Raw genomic sequence first — 14,832 nt, forward strand, 5'->3', positions numbered from 1 at the left:
ATTTATTGCTAGTGCATAGAAATGCTACTGATTTTTGTATGTTAATTCTGTATCTTGCAGCCTTGCTGAATATATTGATTACATCTAACAGTTTTTTGGTTGGTTGAGTCTTTAGGATTTTCTATATATAAAATCATTTCATCTGTAAATAGAGACAATTTTTGCTTCTTCCTTTCTAATTCTGATACCTTTTATTTCTTTTTCTTGCCTGATTGCTCTAGCTAGGACTACTAGTACCATGTTTAATAGGAGTGGCAAGATTGGACACCATTGTCTTTTTCCTGATCTAAGAGTGAAAACTTTCAACTTTTCACCATTGAGTGTGATGTTACCTGTGGGCTTGTCATATATGGCCTTTATTATGTTGAGATGTTTCTTCTATGTCTAATTTGTTAAGAGTTTTTTTCACAAATAGATGTTGAATTTTGTCAAATGCTTTTCTGCTTCTAGTAAGATGATCATCATTCTTTTCTTTCATTCCATTAATGTGATGTATCACATTGATTTGCTGGTGTTGAATCATCTGTGCATCTCAGGGATTAGTCCCATTTGATCATGGTAAATGTTTCTTTTGATATGCTGCTAAATTTGGTTTACTAGTATTTTATTGAGAATTTTTGTATTTATATTCATCAAGGATATTGACCTATTGTTTTTTGGGTTTTGTTTTGTTTTCTAGTAGTGTCCTTTTTCTGGTTTTGGTATCCAGATAATGCTGGCCTCATAAAATGAGTTTGGGAGTGTTCCCTCCTCTTTGATTTCTTGGAAGGGTTTGAAAAGGGTTTGATGTTAACTTTTCTTCAAAGTTCAGTGAAATTTACCAGTGAAGTCATCTGGTCCTGGGCTTTTTTTCATTGGGAGATTTTGGGTACCAATTCAATCTCCTTTCTAGTAATCGCTTATTCACATTTTCTCCTTTTTTTCCTGATTCAGTTTTGGTAAGTTGTAAGTTTCTAGAAATTTTTCCATTTCTTACAGGTTGTCCAGTTTGTTGGAGTATAGTTGTTTATAATAACCTCATGATCCTTTTCATTCCTGTGGTATCAGTAATGGTAATGTCTCTTTTTTTATTTAGTTTTTGTTGACTTGGGAAAAAATAATTTTTAATTTATAATAGGGGGTTCACTATAGTCTTCACTTCTTAAGGAGGAAGCCCCAGGACCCTCAAAATAAAATGTTACTTTTTCTTTCTTGTTCTGTGAAATTTAGGGTTGAGTTTCATGTATTGTAATTTTTCATTGGCCCTTGATTGGGAAAGCTTAATCTCATACATATGGATAAAATGTTTGGTGTTACATCCTCCTGATAAATTTTTCTTGGATTTTTGTTTCCTTTTCATCTTTCAAAACTTTCTTTCAAAGTCTCACCTTAGAGAACACCAAGAGTTTTCTAAATTGTTTACCTCAATTTGTGTTGCTTTAATAAAAGTTTTAATAAATAGGACTTTGGAATCTTCTTAGTACTTAGATATTTTTCTTTTAATCCTTAAGGAAACATCTTAATATTTTTCTTATCCTTTTGTGTAAAAAGCATCCCTAAAATAATCTACAGTGGAAATTGGGTAATATTGTCCAATTGGAGTTATTCTTGAATGTCATAATTAAGTAGACTTTCAGTTACTTTTGCATTTTGAGGAACCAGAGCCAAAAATTAAAATGGTCATTAGAGTGGCATTGGATAAATACCTTTAAATTCAATACTCAAACAGGTATTACTTGATAATGGAGAAGAAAGTGGAAGAGATTTCATGGAAACAATTGGAAGTCATGAGATATTCACTAGACATAATTTAAATACCATACAGAGTGACTTCATAGATGTTTAATCATTGAAGTGTGTTTCTAATGGAGAATTTGATCGGAAGTAAGATACTGAATCCTTTCCTTGAAAACAGCTGGAGGAAGACCTATCTCATAATTTATGAGGCTACCAAAAGTAGTCCCACATATAAGAATTCTGTTAGATTCATCCTTCCTTTATCCAAGTAAAATTTTATTTTGCCATTTGAAAAAGTGTTAAAAAATTCAGATTTTCCCTTTGCTTAATAAGCCATTTTCAAGTAGAAAGTACAAAACGCATTGCAATGAAAATAGTCTTAACTACTTCAAAGAATCAATATAACACCCATTTGGGAACTGTTAATGTGCAAATTATTTACAACTATCTTATTGATTGAAGTTCAAAAAAAAAAGAACCCTGAGACTTCAACATAATTTCATATTTTTCAGGTACTTAAAAAATGTAGCTTTAAAAAAAATAAACTCTGAATTCATGCATTTTACTAGATATTTAACTAAACTGGCCTATGTGTTGAAACTTAGATCTTTCCCCAAATCTATGCATATGGTCAAGATTCCGTGGAATTCTTTAATGGTTTAGTTTGATTTTATTATTTTTTAAATCTAACAATAATAGCATAATTTTTACTATATGGTAGCTAGAGCAGTAGAATGTCAATTTTGTAAAATTTGAAAGATTTTCATGCTTATAAACAATTTTAAATTAATAAAAGGAAGATCCGTTTTATAATTTTAACATAAAATAGTTGTACATGAATTTTACTAAATTATCATGAAATGCATTAACCCTAGATATACTGTCAAGCGGGGTTCTTTGGACCTGGTGTTAGTTTTTTAACCTTTTTTTTTTTTTAATATTTCTAACTAGTAGGAAGAATTATATTACATGACTTTTATTCTTTTTAAAAATTTTAATCAATGTGTTTTTAATAGGAAAAGAACAGTTCTCTTGCTATTACTATGTGTCCAGTGGAACCTTTTGTAAGTCAAAGATACATTATGGAACCTTAATGATCTTGATTTTCCTGTATTGTTAAGTATTTTGCCATTTTCTGATCTTGGTAACTAATTCATTATTTATTTCCAACTGTGCCAAATAAAGACTAAAAAGAATAAGCCAAGAGAAAATAATGGAAGTGCCTAGAAGGATGATGCAATAGTGAAATAAGTCATCATTATATCATCTTCAGTTTCCTTATTGCATAGTCCATTAGTTCTATATCATTTTTCATGAACGTTTAAAAAGTCTGGAGACTCTGTCTTTGTAGTCTTCCTATTCTGTTTTAAGTTTTTTTTTTTTTTAAAGATTTTATTTATTTATTCAACAGAGATAGAGACAGCCAGCGAGAGAGGAAACACAAGCAGGGGGAGTGGGAGAGGAAGAAGCAGGCTCATAGCGGAGGAGCCTGATGTGGGGCTCGATCCCACAACACCAGGATCACGCCCTGAGCCGAAGGCAGACGCTTAACCGCTGTGCCACCCAGGCGCCCCTTAAGTTTTTAGTAAACACAATAGAGAATTCAGTATTTTTCATTTTCCGTCTATAACGTCAAAGAAAAGAAAGTTGGCATAGGAAGATGCTTCAATTAGATGAATGAGAGGATGACTGCAAAGAGAATGATAGTAGTACTCTAGACATGAATGATGATGGTGACATTGACTGTATAAGCAACATCTCTGACTCTTGTCTTGAGATGACAACATCCCAAATGAGTTTTTTCAAACTCAAGAATCAGTGAGTGGACAATGTAGTTCAACATTGTAGTTCTTTTATTTTTTTCCAGGTTTATTGTGGTATAATTGGCATGTAACATTGTGAAAGTTAAGGTCTACAGCGTGATGATTGATGTTGTGGATAATTGTGTTCCTTTTACAAAATCACTTAGCAAGTGTATGCCATATAAGTAAAGTCTCTTCCTTATTGTGTTTATGAAGAGACCGTTGAGTATCTTTAAATAGACACAGGCTCTAATAAAGTCATCGTAAAAGTTATGGACATGCGAGTAGATCCCCAGATAAGGCATTGAATCATAGTACTTTGTAAAATATTCCAGTTTTAAAATACACTGCTTGCCAGTCTCTCAAGAAGCCTAATTCTTAATAGTGTGTTGACATTTACATATTTTTGACCAAATATACTCAAGTAGTGTTAAGCATATGGCAACATTCTTAAGTAATATGTATATAAAATAAAAAAGCAAGCAAACTTTATGTCGGTAATTCAAAAATAATGTGGTTGTCTTTTTGCTAAAAGAAAATGAGTCAGGCTAATACTGACTCTAAATGATTTTAATTTCAAGAAGTCTGTTTATTAGGTGGTGGTAATATTTTACATTATACCCTAATATCCATAGTCTCAGTGAGCTGTACTGTATCCAGTCACTTTGCCTCCTTTTGTTTCTTTTCTGAGTTTCTCAATTAAGTTCTATTCTTCATTCTGGAAATATGAAAAGGCAAGATTTGGGAAAGGTAGGAGGGATTGTTAATGATTTCTCCTGCTTCAGTTATTTAAAGGAAAGAAAAGGAAGTTATCTGAAGAAATTTGGCTCACTCAATTCCCTGAAGAGTTTTTAATAGTAGGATCTGAATGAATTCAAGCCTTAAGTAGTCTCAGAATTCGTACTTTCTTCGGCATTTCATTTTTTGCTCGCAGGGTGGTGGGTATTGCCACTGAGTGCCTCCTGAAACAGCATCTCAGGAAGTACAGCCTTTGATTTACAGATTCATCTTATTAAGAAACAGGTTCCCTATTAAAAGAAGGTCTTTCCTCCCTACTTCATAATGGTGCTATTTATACAATCTTAAATTAATGAAAAACAACCACATTGACTTAGAATTTTCTGGAAGCAGTTACTCATCTTCCTTTCAAGTCTATTCTAAATTTCTTTCCTGCCCACTTTTCTACAGGGTGATGTGATTGCCTATTGTATACGCATAGTTTTATTTATACAGATTATGGTAAACACATTTTCTGAACTAAAAATTGGTACAAGTACCTTAACATATTTTTCTGAATTAATGATTTTTATTTTAAAATCTTACAAAATTTTTTCAAATTTCGTATAATAGTTTAATTTATTTATACTTACTGATAACAGAGTCACACAAAAAGAAATAGCATGGGTGGGGAAAAGAGTATTTTCTATGAGGAACATCCTAGTAACTTAGAGTTACAGGTTCGCCCATAACCTGTCTTCTACATTTGCTAGAAATGGACCTCACATTCAAATTTCTACAATGAGTGAAGATTTAAAAACGGATACATTAAACCTCTGATAGACTTGACAAGCATGTAGAGAATCACTCTCTTCGGTTTTTAATAGGTCATGGTAAAAATGAAGCCTGTGATTATACTTCAGTATTTACGAATGTGACTGAGACTGTCACACTTTGCATAGGCCTCCGAGTTAGTTACACTTGTCAGTCTTCCATTTCTTTGAAAACAGAAATCCTACAAATTCCTTATGGAATGTGTGATGTTTCAAGGATGCTCTCAGAAGTGACTCTGCTGTATGGTGCTCAGCCCTACACCCAGCTCATCAGATGAGTCTATGTCCTACGCATCTTTTTCTTTCTGCACTTCTGCTTTTGTTCCTTCATAAGCTCCCAGTGATGTAAGAAAGCTAATTCCAGCTCCCTTATAGAGCTACATCACTGTAAAAGAGACTTAGCATTCATGTTACTCTGCATAAAGTGCTTGTGAAAATTCAGAAACTTGGTGTGCTTTGGAAGACAGTTACACAATGCCAGAGTATTTTCTCTAATTGATTTGCCATGTGGATTAGTTTATAGGATTTCCAGTAGCAATTTCCAATTTAATAGGAATGGCAAAATATGTTACTAAAGAAGTGACAGTAATGCATATATACGTATGTCCATTGTGTTTTACATATGTATATATATACACACATATATAGAAACTTACAAACACTAGATGCTTTTGCTTATTAGCATCATAGCATAATACTAGTTCTGTCCCTTCTTAACTTTTTTATTTATTTATTTATTTATTTTAGAACACTGCTGTTTGCTTTTAATTGGAAACAAAAGATGAAGAAGGAGAAGCCGTGTATTCGCTAAGGATTCTATCTGCTTGCTGCTGCAGACCTGTTTAGTCAGGAATTCTACTGCTGCTTCTTGCTTAGGAGTTGATCAGCTCCGTGGTCAGACTACTTTGGAATTTGCCTGTCTTTCATCTTGTCGTTGCCAGAGGAAAGCCTGGTTGGAATGTAACAGGACATCTCTGTCTGATTACTATGGAAGGTGATACACTGACACGCACTTACTGAAGTTACATCTCTCTCACCCACAGAAAAGCATTCTTTAACGTGAATAGAAACCACGCCCTTGTGAACACTTCTATTGAACATGACTCATGGAGAAGAGCTTGGCTCTGATGTGCACCAGGATTCTATTGTTTTAACTTACCTAGAAGGATTACTAATGCATCAGGCAGCAGAGGGATCAGGTACTGCCGTTGACAAAAAGTCTGCTGGGCATAATGAAGAAGATCAGAACTTTACCATTTCTGGCAACGCATTTCCCACCTGTCAAAGTAATGGTCCAGTTCTCAATACACATTCATATCAGGGATCTGGCATGCTGCATCTCAAAAAAGCCAGACTCTTGCAGTCTTCTGAGGACTGGAATGCCGCGAAGCGGAAGAGGCTGTCTGATTCCATCGTAAATTTGAACGTGAAGCAGGAAGCTTTGCTAGCTGGCATGGTTGACAATGTGCCTAAAGGCAAACAGGATAGCACATTACTGGCCTCTTTGCTGCAGTCATTCAGCTCTAGGCTGCAGACCGTTGCTCTGTCGCAACAAATTAGGCAGAGCCTCAAGGAGCAAGGATACGCACTCGGTCATGATTCTTTAAAAGTGGAGAAAGATTTAAGTTGCTACGGTGTTGCATCAAGTCACTTAAAAACTTTGTTGAAGAAAAGTAAAGCTAAAGATCAAAAGCCTGATACCAATCTTCCTGATGTAACTAAAAACCTCATCAGAGACAGGTTCGTAGAGTCACCCCATCATGTCGGACAAAGTGGAGCAAAGGTCATGAGTGAACCCTTGTCATGTGCTGCCAGATTACAGGCCGTTGCAAGCATGGTGGAAAAAAGGGCGAGTCCAGCCACTTCACCCAAACCTAGTGTTGCTTGTAGCCAGTTAGCGTTACTCCTTTCGAGTGAAGCCCATTTGCAGCAGTATTCTCGAGAACATGCTTTAAAAACACAAAATGCAAATCAAGTGGCAAGTGAAAGACTTGCTGCCATGGCCAGATTACAGGAAAATGGCCAGAAGGATGTTGGCAGTTTCCAGCTCTCGAAAGGAATGTCAAGCCATCTCAATGGTCAGGCGAGAACATCGTCAAGCAAACTGATGGCAAGCAAAAACACCAACTTTCAAAATCCAATGGGTGTTGTTCCTTCTTCCCCCAAAAATGCAGGCTATAAGAACTCACTGGAAAGAAACAATATCAAACAAGCTGCTAATAATAGTTTGCTTTTACATCTTCTTAAAAGCCAGACCATACCAAAGCCAATGAATGGACATAATCATAGTGAGAGAGGAAGCATTTTTGAGGACAGTAGCACGCCCACAACTATCGATGAGTACTCAGATAACAATCCTAGTTTTACAGATGATAGCAGTGGCGATGAAGGTTCTTATTCCAACTGTGTCCCCATAGACTTGTCTTGCAAGCATCGAATTGAGAAACCGGAACCTGACCAGCCTGTTTCTCTCGATAATTTAACTCAGTCCTTGCTGAACACCTGGGATCCCAAAGTCCCCACCGTAGATATCAAAGAAGATCAAGATACCTCAAAGAGTTCTAAGCTAAATTCACACCAGAAAGTAACGCTTCTTCAATTGCTACTTGGCCATAAGAATGAAGAAAATATAGAAAGAAACAACAGTCCTCAGGAAGTACACAGCGATGTGACCAAGTTCAGTACCCAGAGTTACACGAGGACCTCTGTAATAGAAAGCCCCAGTACGAACAGGACTACCCCAGTGAGCACTCCTCCATTACCCAGATGCACAAAAGCAGAGTCTCCCATCAATCTTTCCCAGCACTCTCTGGTCATCAAATGGAATTCCCCACCATATGCCTGCGGCGCGCAGTCTGAAAAGCCAGCAAATTCTGCGTCTAGCCACTTGATGGACCTTACAAAGAGCAAAGAATCGCAAGGAGAGAAACCCGTCCAGAATGAAGGCGCACAAAGCTCTGCAACTTTCAGTGCCAGTAAACTGTTACAGAATTTAGCTCAGTGTGGAATGCAGTCCTCCGCCTCAGGAGAGGAGCAGAGACCTAGCAAACAGCTGCTGAGTGTAAACACAGATAGACCTGTCGGCGTGGTTGATAGATTAAATAGTCCGCTGCTCTCAAGTAAAACAAACGCAGTGGAGGAAAACAAGGCCTTCAGCAGCCAAGCAACAGGTCCCGAATCAGGACTTTCTGGTTCTGAAATAGAAAATCTGCTTGAAAGGCGCACTGTCCTCCAGCTGCTCCTGGGAAACCCCAACAAAGGGAAGAGTGAAAAGAAAGAGAAGATTTCCTTAAGGGATGAAAGTACTCAGGAACATTCAGATAGAGCTTTAAGTGAACAAATACTGATGGTAAAAATAAAATCTGAGCCTTGCGATGACTTACATATTCACCATTCAGATGCGCACTTGAGCCATGATGCCAAGGGTGCCCCATTCTTAGGTATGGCGCCTCCCGTGCAGAGAAGCGCAGCTGCCTTACCAGTGTCCGAGGACTTTAAATCGGAGCCCGTTTCACCTCAGGATTTTTCTTTCTCAAAGAACGGTCTGTTGAGTCGACTGCTCAGACAGAATCAAGAGAGTTACCTGGCGGATGATCTGGACAACAGTCACAGGAACAGTGAACTGACAATTCTAGAATCAAAGAACCTTTGCATGGTCCCTAAGAAAAGGAAGCTTTATACTGAGCCTTTAGAAAACCCATTTAAAAAGATGAAAAATAACTTAGTTGATGCTGCAAACAGTCACAGTGCTCCAGAAGGGCTGTATGGGTCCTTGCTTAACCAGCAAGAGCTGAAATTTAGCAAAAATGACCTTGAATTTAAATACCCTGCCAGTCATGGTGCAGCCAGCGAAAGTGAACATAGGAGTTGGGCCAGAGAGAGCAAAAGCTTCAATGTTCTGAAGCAGCTGCTTCTCTCGGAAAACTGCGTAAGAGACTTGTCCCAGCACAGGAGTAGCTCCGTCGTCGAGAGTAAAAAGAAAGGACACAGAAATAACGTGACCAATAGCAAACCTGAATTCAGGATTTCTTCTTTAAATGGACTGATGTACAGTTCCACTCAGCCTGGCGGTTGCATGGAGAACAGGACATTTCCATACGCAGGAGTAGTAAAAGCTCCCATGAGTCCTCCTTTTGCTGAGCACTTGGGCTGTGCAGGGTCTAGACCAGAACCTGGGCTTTTGAATGGGTGTTCTGTGACCAGTGAGAAGGGACCCATTAAGTGGGTTATCACAGATGCGGATAAGAACGAGTGTGAAAAAGACTGTCCGAGGCTGACCAAAACTAACCCGATACTGTATTACATGCTTCAGAAAGGAGGCAGTGCTGTTACCAGTCGGGAAACACAGGACAAGGACATGTGGAGGGAGCCCTCGTCTGCTGAAAGTGTCTCACAGGTTACAATCAAAGAAGAGTTACTTCCTGCTGCAGAAACTAAAGCTTCTTTCTTTAATCTAAGAAGCCCTTACAATAGCCATATGGGAAGTAACGCCTCTCGCCCGCACAGTGCAAATGGAGAAGTTTATGGACTTCTGGGAAACGTGCTAACCATAAAAAAAGAATCAGAATAAAATGTACCTGCCATCCAGCTTTGGATGTTTTTAAAACTACTTAGTATGAACTTGAGATCTGTATAAATAAGAGCATGATTTGAGAAAAGCATGGTATAATTGAAACTTTTTTCATTTGAAAAGTATTGGTTACTGGTGATGTTTAAATATGCATACTACTCTTTGCTTTACGCTAGATGTCCTGAGGAAACTACTGAACTAGCAATTGGTTGTTTAACACTCTGTATGCATCAGACAACAACTGTGAGTAGCCTATGAATGAAATTCTTTCATAATCAGATGATAGGCGTAAATGAAAACGTAAATCTCCATCCACAGTGGATTAATGCATTTTGCTGCCTTTATTAGGGTACTTTATTTTGCTTTTCAGAAGTCAGCCTACATAACACATTTGTTTTTAAATCCAAATTGTTAAATAACTCTTTAAGTGTTAATTATTGAATAAAAAAACCTAATTCACTTCTCATTATCTGATTCAAAAATAAATTAGAAAAAAATATGCTTACATTTTTCACTTTTGCTAAAAAACATATTTATTTTTAACTCTTGGAAGGGGTTTTGTGGTTCCCAACGTGTCTGCCCCACCCCAGTCCTTTTCAATATATATTTCTTTAAACCTTGTACTACTTAGTAACAATTGATTACAATTGATGGAAGTTTGATAGATCCTTAAAAAAAGGCAGATTTCCATTTTTGTATTTTAGCTACTTTACTAAATTAATATTCCTCCTTTTACAGAATTAGGAAAGTTAACCATTTACCTTCAGGTGGTTTCCTGAATAGTTGAATATTTAAGAAGTTGTTTTTAACAGAAGCAAAATGGCTTTTCTTTGGACAATTTTCACCATCTCTTGTAAAAGTTACTTCTCACCATTTCTGTGGTACCTGTGAGTCTTATGACCAGGGTTTCTTAAAAGCTGGACTCAGACCACCTGCATTAGAATCATCTGGAGCCCTTGTTTTAAAATGCAGATTCCTAGGCAGCATCTCAGATCTACAGATCAAGAATCTCTGCTAAGTGGACCTGGGAATCTTCCATCTGCATCTTAACACACTCCCTAGATGTTTCTTCTGCACACTGAAGTTTGAGAACCATTGCTTATGACTTTTCTCAGAACACAGGATTGTAAACAAACTATTTGATGCCTATATTTTCCCCAGTACAGTTATACATCAACTCAAAATTTGCAATATTGTAGTTCATATATAACCGTTATGTCTTTGGAAAATCGGGTTCAGAATACTTTTTATGACAAAAAAAAAATTGGGTGGAGGGGACAACTTTCATATCTGGCTCAACATCTCAGGAAAATCTGTGATTATTTATGTGTTCTAATGAGTAACATCTACTGAATTAGCCTTAGGGATGGAATAACAGGGCCACTTACCAAACTCAGGTGATTCCAGGATGGTTTGGAAACTTCTCCTGAATACATCCTTAGTTTCTATTAAAATCATTGTCCTTAGAACATTGCTGACAAAGATGAAAACATTTATTTCAAACCCAAGAAAGGCACTAAACTCAGATTGACTAAACAGAAAAGTAAAGTACAAAGGGCACATGTATGTGGCAGAGTTGTACACGGTCACTCCATTGGACGTATTATTTTAAAATTGCAATTAGAAGTAAACATTGATATTATCTTGGAAGAACTTATTATTGAGCCACATGGGGTTTTGATCTTGAAACAAGTCCATATGTTAAGTTCAACTTTCACGGTCCACAATTCATTCACCAGATTAAATATGTTTGTTTTTAAAAGTGAACCAGGTTTGCAACTGACCTATCAAAAAATTGTTATATAATCAACTATTAATTAGAAGGAAATCTATTTGAAGTTGTTCTACTTGAAGTTGTTTCTAAGATTTTTATATTAAAAATGGGCGTTATTTCCTAATATGATCTAAAACCCTAAATGATTATTTTTTTCTCAAAATGATTTGTAAATAGTTACTGGATATATTATAAAACAATAGTCAGGAGTGAATATTATGCTACGTCATGGAGAGATGAAGGCATACGCTTATTCTGAAGTGAAAATCCCACTGGCCAGTGAATATATTCTACTCCATCCCATATTGACTCTGTGACAATCTTATTGTCTAACCTATATACATAAGCTTTTAAGCAAGTCATTTTTTTTTTCCTGCCATTATGAAGGGTCTGGAGCCTTAGAGGTCTGCTAGAAAAATTGTTGGTATTCCCCTTCGGTCAGGGGAAATTGGGCTTTCACAAGGGAGTGAAATGTGGGTCAGGGAAAAGAACACCAAGGGCCAGCATTGCTATATTTTTGTTTGTTTCTTCGGTTGGTTGGTTGTTTCTGTTGTTGTTGTCATTCACGGTTAAAGGAATGAGGATATATAATACGTAGATAAACATGACCAGAAGAATGATGTTCTGATTTACTAGTGAATGTCCCCAATTTGAGTTTAGGGTGTTTTTAAAGAACAGTGAGAAAGGGGCATACATCCATAAGTTCACTTTGTTTATGCATATGTAGATACAAGGGTGCACATATACACATTTTCAAGGACTATTTTAGATATCTAGACAATTTCTTCCTAATGAAGGCATTTGTGAAAGGGTACTACAGCTCTCATTGACATCAGTAAGGTAGCATTACCTGTTTATTCTCTGGTACATGTTACAGAAGAGTAAACTGGTGAGAGTATATATTTTATATATATATATATATATATATTATATGTATATATATATATATTGACTTGTTACATGAAGATGTTAAAATCAGTTTTTAAAGGTGATGTAAATAGTGATTTCCTTAATGAAAAATACATATTTTGTATTGTTCTAATGCAACAGAAAAGCCTTTTAATCTCTTTGGTTTCTGTATATTCCATGTATAAGTGTAAATATAATCAGACAGGTTTAAAAATCGTGCATGTATGTATACAGTTGCAAGTCTGGACAAATGTATAGAATAAACCTTTTATTTAAGTTGTGATTACCTGCTGCATGAAAAGTGCATGGGGGACCCTGTGCAGCTGTGCATTTGGCAAAATGTCTTAACAAGTCAGATCAGATGTTCATCCCAACATGACAGTATTCCATTTCTGGATATGACTTCTGTGGTTTAAGCTTTGTGAAAGAATGTGCTTTGAATCCAAGGGTCTTAAAACTTTTTCAAATCAAGTCAACCACTTTTCAACATAAAGAGTTACACAACGACTTTCATGAATTTTTTAATCCCATTGGAAGTGTACTGTTATACCAGGAGTGTTCCAGTATACTGGAATACAGGCACATGACCGTTCATGATATGAATTCTGGGGTTTACACAACCAATTTTGATGCGATCTGCTTAGTAATATAATTTGTCATTTTTATTAGAAATTTAATTTCTTCATGTGATGTCATGAAACTGTACATACTGCAGTGTGAATTTTTTTGTTTTGTTTTTTAATCTTTTAGTGTTTACTTCCTGCAGTGAATTTGAATAAATGAGAAAAAAATGCATTGTCTTTGGTTTCAAATGACTGTTATTTTGTGGGCTCTCTCTGGTTTTTAGGTTTTCCATAAATATAAAACTCTTTGGTCATGAAAGTAGCAAGTCTTCAAGGATGCTTTACCCTTCTCAGAAAAAAAAAGAAAAAGAAGAAGAAGAAGAAGGTGGCCGGTGAGTTAATGTAGCTAGAGGCAGGGCAGCCGAAGCATAGCTCAAAGACGCAGTCTGCCCACCCACTGCGATTCTGTTACTTGGTACGTAACTGAATAATCACTGTAGATTCTCAAAGCACGAAAGAATTTGTAGAGTGTTCGGAAATAAAGATTTGAGAACCATTTGTTTTTAAGCTAAGTTTTTATTAGGTTTTTATCCAATTTTCAATGAGTGTTATATTCATTTTAAATTAAAAAAAAAAAAAAGGTCAGGGCGCCTGGGTGCCTCAGTCTGTTAAGCGTCTGACTCTTGATTTCGGCTCAGGTCATGATCTCGGGGTCGTGGGATCCAGCCCCCTGTGGGACTCTGTGCTCAGCTGGGACTCTGCTCGGGACTCTGTTCGGTATTCTTTCCCTCATCCTCTGCCCCTCCCCCTACCCACTTGCTATCTCTCTCTCCCTCTCTCTCTCTCTCTTTCCCTGTCTCTCAAAATACATACATACATACATACATAAAGGTCTTCAGTCATCTTCCAAAACTGAATGTATATATGTGTGTGCACACACATCTATATGTAAATATATACTGTATGCATACAGGTAATGAGTAGTTGACAATGATAAGGAAAATATGTAATAAGTAATGGAGACCAATTTATTTAGGAAAAAACCAATTCTTGTGAAGTGATGGCCTAGGAACTTTTATTTTTGCATATATATTATTAATGATAATTTAGGAGGAAAGCATTTTCACAAGACGAGTTTCTATTTTCTGGCACTAAAATAAGTTTGTTACAATAGTGAAAACATTGCAGCTACTCTCCTCACAAGTTTATAAGCATTGTCTAAAAAAACCGAGTAGCAGAAATACATTCAGATAGTCTACATTATTAAAATGTTGAAGTTAGACTTTGCTATAATGTATGGACACCATCATTAGAATCAGAAGCACAGCCATGTTTCGTTTATTGATTTATATTGTGAAAATGCATAGTAAGTGTACAGAATAATTGCCTAGTAAGGGATATTTTTTTTTCAGTTTATTTAATCTCTACACCCAGCGTGGGGCTTGAACTCAACAACCCCAAGATCAGGGGTCTGCATGCTCTTCCAGCTGAGCCAGCCAGGCGCCCCAAGGGATTTTTAAGAAGTGAACTAGTTACTAATTCTTGACTACAAGATAGGGCCAATGACTTAAACGTGAAGGGTCTTTAATAATCAGAATTTTTTTCTGCTACTGATATCACTAAACTGTGACCTATTTGGTTATTTAAAAAAAAAGTAGGTTTTAAATGTTTATTATTAAGCATATCACTTTTTGTTTATTCCATGAGCCTAGAGGAGTATCTAACATGCACCTCGTAAGGGTTGGTGGCGGGACCTATTGGTATCATTTAGTATGAACTACGCGTCTCTTACAGTAATAGTTACATTTTAAAGATGCCGTCTTCATCGGTAAGTTAAAGACTCCTGCTCTGAAAAACCAGAATTAATTGTACTCTCTGGTTTTAGCACAATAGTTGGAAATAAAATTCGAATCTTGTAAATGAGGAAGTGCTGCTGCACTTACGCGCT

General features: G+C 36.5%; 1 protein-coding gene across 1 annotated transcript; it reads left to right on the forward strand.

Moving 5' to 3' along the window:
• Positions 1-5,819: 5,819 nt before the first annotated feature.
• NRIP1 (nuclear receptor interacting protein 1) lies at positions 5,820-13,114 on the forward strand. Its single transcript, XM_008701743.2, has one exon. The coding sequence runs from the start codon at positions 6,168-6,170 to the stop codon at positions 9,636-9,638; it is 3,471 nt and encodes a 1,156-aa protein (XP_008699965.2). The 5' UTR covers positions 5,820-6,167; the 3' UTR covers positions 9,639-13,114.
• Positions 13,115-14,832: the final 1,718 nt, after the last annotated feature.

This window comes from Ursus maritimus, unplaced genomic scaffold (assembly GCF_017311325.1).
Source record: "Ursus maritimus isolate PB19 unplaced genomic scaffold, ASM1731132v1 scaffold_4, whole genome shotgun sequence".
Lineage (NCBI taxonomy): Eukaryota > Metazoa > Chordata > Mammalia > Carnivora > Ursidae > Ursus > Ursus maritimus.